Raw genomic sequence first — 6,439 nt, forward strand, 5'->3', positions numbered from 1 at the left:
AGAGCGTCGCGAAGAATTTCGGCATTTCATCGATAAAAACAAAAATGGCAAAGCTGACCTTGCTGAACTACTGGTAAATTAATAAACTTTTAATTTCCTATTATATGTAGCAATTACAAATAGGTATTTGAGTGCTTAGTAAACAATTCGGAGGAAAATGTCTTTATTATTAATACTTAGCTTTTGAAACACTTAAATTGTTTAAACTGCCAATGATTATTGTATAGTATGTGAAACGATTTTCAGTTCATTTCAATTGCGATTTAAAAGTAATACGTGCGAATGAGTAATATATTTTTCAACGCCTTAATCTGCTTCGGCCTTATAAATAATAATTATTTTGAGTTGAAAAAATTGTCGTGGCATTATATATCGTAGCAATATAAAAATACATTTGATATTGTATTTCTTGACAATTATTTCCAAATGAAATTGATACTCGTACAAAAATCCAATAAATTCAACAATGTAAATAGTATAAAATGCGTGCATAGTTGTTTCAACTATACATCTAAGTACCTCTCGATCGAAACACGTGTAAGAATGTTGTAAAAGAAAAAGAAAAAAAAATAAGATAAAACCTACCTAGACGAAAGCTCGATAAATATAGAATGATATCGTAGACGAGTAATGAAGGATTTTGGCGTAGGAGGAAAGATGCGTTTTGAGCGAATTTGCTTATCGGTATAAATAATGGACATTGGGAAATGAGTGAGAGGGGAGACTCGTAATTAATCGTCTTCTCCTTTTCGTTAGCGCGAATTTAATTAACACCTTCTAAATACGCGATATGACTACTATTGATCAATAACTTTGCAGAATCTCAGAAATAGATCCTTTAAGATTACCTATGCAATCTTTTCACTTGCCATTTGGACAAAAAGTTTAGTTACAAAGTTCCCTTACTCGTTCGCATCTATATTATAAACATCAATAGTACATTCTGAACCACCGATCCTTTTCGATAATTCTCTCGCTTCATATATATATATATCTTGCTACTATCATATAACTACATAGAAATTATAAATATATTAGAAAAATTAAACAATGTTTTAATGTTGTATCGCTTTCAGTATTACATTGATCCACGTAATCCAAGACATGCAATTCAAGAAGCTGGTCACTTAATTGATTTATCCGACATTGATCATGATAAAAAACTGAAACTTTCGGAAATACTTAGTAAAATAGATTTGTTTCTCGGCAGTAAAATGGTAGACACCGAAGGGAGTTTTCATGATGAGTTCTGATCATGGTTTGAATGATATTTTGTACCTGCTGCAGGAATTTTGTAAATCACAAGTTTATAGTTCCTAAGTATAATTAATAGAGAACATCGATCAATTTAATCATTATTAAACAAACAGACGAATAAAAAAGAAAGAATATTATTTAATTATTTGAAAGCTATCTTTAACCAGTTGATAAATTTGTGTTGGTAATAAGTGAAACTTTGTTTATCTTGATAATTAGAATTTTTACTAGGTACATTTAAAAATTATATATAACCGTTACGTTTATATAATTATTATTTATTGAATAAAATTACTTTTATTTATATTGTAAAGACTGCTAGTTGAAATACCATCATTATTGAAATAAGAAAATTCTATGTTTATCAGATAAAAAATTGCACAAAAAGAATGTTGTAAATACATTGTACGTATATCCACGAATAAAGAGATTTTACCAAAAATATGTTTTTTATTAAGCAGAAAAATAAACACTGACATAAGAATATATAATATACATGTATATATATATATATATATATATATATATATATATATATATATATTAATAAAACGATGATTTTCTTGTTTATGCATAATTTATTTACAGTATTACAAATAATAATTTTTTTGTACAATCTATGCCTTCATTAGAAACGAATTTTCCTGAAATTATCATACTCATAGCCGAATTAAAATATTTACATAGAAAAAATCTTTCAGCATTATCGTGAGACGATTATAGTATTCTAAATATAGCATATCACTTTTATCGCTTTAATTTACTATTGATTTGCTATTACCATACAGAATCTTATGAGATACTTTTATAATTGACACATATGAGCCCAATCAGCCCATTGATTTTCACTTTTTAATATATTCATAATAACTTTCGTATAATATGTTGCACATATTATTTATTTAAATAATTATCATTTTTATATCAATGTAAAAGCGTAGTTATTCATCTAGACAAAGTTAATTAATATTAAATGGACACGTGTATGTATGTATGTATATAGATTTGACATATGCTTATCTCTCGTATATTACTCATACAATTTTATAACTTATAGATTTATTTTTATCGCCAAATTTATATCATACATACATCATTACATAGAGCATACATTAAAAAATATAAACGTCTTTCAGAGTATTAGAAAATGAAATACTTTTTTACTTTTCGCTAATATGATAAAAAGTCTTATACATAACACTATACCTACAAAATTTCTTTTTACATTACATTTCAATTTGACATTAATTCAAATGATTGACTTTTAAATATATGCGCATAAAAAAAAATGGTCAACTATATTAAATGTCATTATTCTGCATTTGTTTTTTAAGTTAATAGGCTTGGCGTTACCAATTGACATACGATTTTTTATCGGTAGAATATCACTTATTGATAAATTAATATGCAGATTTTATTTTAGTCAGTAATTTTACAAGAACTACTGTTAATTCACATTTAATAAATATGTTGCAACCGTTCGATGTATGTACGAAATATGTACTAAAATGAACGTTAAGCGAATTTAAATATTTTTGTGTATTAAAAAAAGAAATGTCACAATACTACTTTAATCATCACAAATACGTCATTTTCTTTTTTTTCTCCATTTTATTATTAATCGACTATATTGTTACAACTAGACATTTAAAAGGAAACTGAAATTACATTCATTTATTCAATTCTGTAAGAATCTTATGTATTACATTTATTGTTGAAAAATAATTCGAAATAATTTGAAATTACCCGATCTGTGTCTGATTTTTGGCAAAATAACTAACTTATTACAAAAAAATATAAATATGGATTGTGAGATTGCAAAATATTATTATATTTACAAGCAATAGACTGATGATTAATGCGAGAAATTGCTGAAAAAATATTAAAGCAGGAGAACAATACACGGGTAGTCAATAATGATAAAAATGATTTCTTTCCTTGAAATATATAAATATATGATTTAATTTTATCAATTTTGAAATAAACAAAGGTTAACAATGAAATAATCAAAGATGTTCAAATATTTAAATGCTTTTTCAGAAGTTATTTAAATTGGCAATTAATTTTATTTTAAATAAAATAAATTATTAGATCAAGGATGCGCAACATAAAGACTAAAATATAAACACTAATGTCGGATTATGTTTATTTTTAATTGAGTGTATTTAAAATTTAAACGAAGAGGTCAATCGATTATCTGCAAAATACATAATTGCTTATAATACATTATAATACAAATTAAAACATAACGCATGAGGTACGTCGCATAAGAGTAAACCACAAAGCAAAATTTAAACTTCTTTGACTATACTTCATTTCCTTCAATTCAATATTCAATCTTTAAACTTTTATAAATAATTTAGTTTTCTAATAGAAACATTAGAAACATTGATTCATTTAAATATACATGTATAACAAATTTTCGCGATAGTGATTTTAAGCCAAATTATTATAGTGCAATACGATATATATATATATACGTGTAATATAAATTAAACTTTATTATATTTTGAATAAAGTAATTATAAAAGAATTCCTAAGCTCCTATAGATATTAATTGTGAATATTTGATTTTTTTTTTTTTTTTGCAGAAAAATAATTATAATATTATAATTCTATATTCATTATTTTACATCTTACAATATTCCGTAACATTCAAGCATTTCCTTATATCCTAATAAATATTTCAAAATTTATTTTAAGATATAGTAATAAAACAGTAAGTAATCATACAATGTATTGATAAAATTATTGTTATTAAAGATGAATCGTTACAAGTTACAAAAGAAAACATGATTGATAATTAAATATAAAGATCATTTCTATAATATTTATTTCATACGAATAGTGAAATTAATTAGAAAACCTTAAATACTATATTTAGATTACAACTGACAAATATCGTTAATTATATTAATGCTTAAAAAAATTAATTTCAAACTTTATTGTAGATATAACCGAAACTTCATGAAACATTTTCACTTTAATACAACACTTAAATATAATCGAATCTGCTTAATATTATTTAAAAATTCAAACAGAAATCATTCAAGAGTCTGTTCATTTATTATTGTTGTTGTCATTTTTCCTTGTATATTTATTTGAGGCATTTCAGTTGCATACCGAGTATTCATTGAGTTTTTTTTTTAATTTACAAGCCTTATGGCTTACTTCTAAAATTCTGTGAAGTACTTCTATTTTCTATTATTGCTACTTAAAGAATTACGACAGAATTTCCAAAAGCTCTATTTTATGCTTCTTACGCTTATCGTAGTAACTTAGCGTTTTCCAATAAATTTTAATAGTCAGCTTCCATTTGAGATGATATTGAGATAAATTCGAGATATAATCGAGAATAACTTTGAGCTTAGAAAAATATAATCTATCTAATATTATTGAAGACAAAATTATAAAACTTGTATGTAGCATTAGGAGGATTTAGAAAATATTTTTATTTTTTTTTTCATAGAGCGCAATGGAATTATTCTTATCCGTAAATGAAATAATCATTATTTTTAATGCCTTTTCTTTTCTTTTTATTTTCTTAATGCAAGAATTAATTTCTAGTATTTAATAAATTTTAATTATTTAATTTTAGCAAAAATATTTTATATTCATATTGAAAATTGATTAAGCAGTAATTTTTCTTCTTTTATCATTTAATATTTAATTTTATACGAAAGAATTTTCATGTAATGTACAATAGTATTTTACAGTCTTGTTAAGCCTATGAAAAATAAAAAATTGAAGAATTAACTATGATATGTATTTGGTGTTTTGAATCACCAATAATAGAATATAAAGTATCTATTAGCGTATAATAATTAAGCATTGTATTACTTTAATAAATATTCGATTTATATTTAAGCTCAAAACGCGTTGGGATAATCCTTTTTGTACTCTGACTGATAGGACTTTGAATACATACTTGCAATTAGAGGATACATGAAATGTGAATGTATACATGAATTTTAAATAGTTATACTACGGTACTTTTATGACAATGGTGTTTATGTAAATAAAAATATACGAGATCAGGTATACATTTTGTTCAAAGAACAAATGTTGCTTCTCCAACTGCTTAAAGTCCGAATGAAATGCTTAAAAATTTTCATTAAATGAAATAAAATGATAGGCCTCTTAAATTCTAAATTTGTATACAGATCTAAACTTTTCTTAAATTTATATTATTAAATTAAATTCAATTTATATTGTTTAAATGAATATTCTAAGCTTTTAAAAAGCAATTCCTTTCATATTAGATAACACCAACATACTTATTACTACTCTAGTTACTATGTTATTTCAATTTTATATTTATAGTACAAACTTTGATTTTTTGTATAGAGATATATTCATTAAAATGTATAAATTAGTATTAAAGCGTATAAATAAACGCTTAATATACAAAATATTCTATTTGAGTATTTATTCAAAGCATACGAATGTGTAAAATTTATAGGTGATCGGTAGTAACCTTTAAATATAAAAAAAAAAAAAAAAAAAAAAATAATTAGTATTACCAACAAATACGGATTATTATTTTTTAAGGAAAAAAATTGGAAATACATTTTTAATTATAGATTACATTATAAGAAATTAATCAATTAGTAAATCTATATTAAAAAAAAATTCATCTATTTTTAAATAACTTTTTTTTTATTAATATTTCTCATTATTAGCGTGCGATTGTAAACAATAAATATAACGTATTTGAATGAATTGAAAACTTTTTAATTCTATTTTATCTAAAGTAATAATTAGTATAATTTTTATCACGATAAATTATATTTTTAAAAAGTTGACAGTATTTGTATAATAATTGTAAAATAAAAAAAAAAACTTATGAAATAATTAAAATATTAATTCTCACTTTAACTTATACATAAATAAATATCGAGCGAATTTCGTTATTTTTACAATTATAATTCTTTCTCATTTTTTTCGGTAACTTGAAAAATTTAATTTAAAGAATATTCTTTTAACACAACATTTAGTTAGTTTAACCACAAACATCTTCTATATTAAATCTATGGATTAAATTATACATATATATATATATATATATATATATATATATATATATATATATATATATATATATATATATATATATATATATATATATTATACATAGTTTATTACTTTCATTAAAATAACAAAATAAAGCTAAGATCAGTTT

General features: G+C 23.1%; 1 protein-coding gene across 1 annotated transcript in view; it reads left to right on the forward strand.

The window, feature by feature from the left end:
• The window catches only part of myd (stromal cell derived factor mayday), a 3,220-nt gene extending 1,712 nt beyond the window's left edge, over positions 1-1,508 (forward strand). The window contains exons 4-5 of the mRNA XM_011503000.1: positions 1-73; positions 1,077-1,508. The exon at positions 1-73 is cut by the window's left edge and continues 15 nt beyond it. Of these exons, the coding sequence (XP_011501302.1) occupies positions 1-73; positions 1,077-1,253 (250 nt within the window). The 3' untranslated portion in view covers positions 1,254-1,508. The remainder of the gene's footprint in view (positions 74-1,076) is intronic.
• The last annotated feature ends 4,931 nt before the right edge of the window (positions 1,509-6,439 follow it).

The sequence above is a fragment of the Ceratosolen solmsi genome, unplaced genomic scaffold, assembly GCF_000503995.2.
Source record: "Ceratosolen solmsi marchali unplaced genomic scaffold, CerSol_1.0 scaffold61, whole genome shotgun sequence".
In the NCBI taxonomy this organism is placed as follows: Eukaryota; Metazoa; Arthropoda; class Insecta; order Hymenoptera; family Agaonidae; genus Ceratosolen; species Ceratosolen solmsi.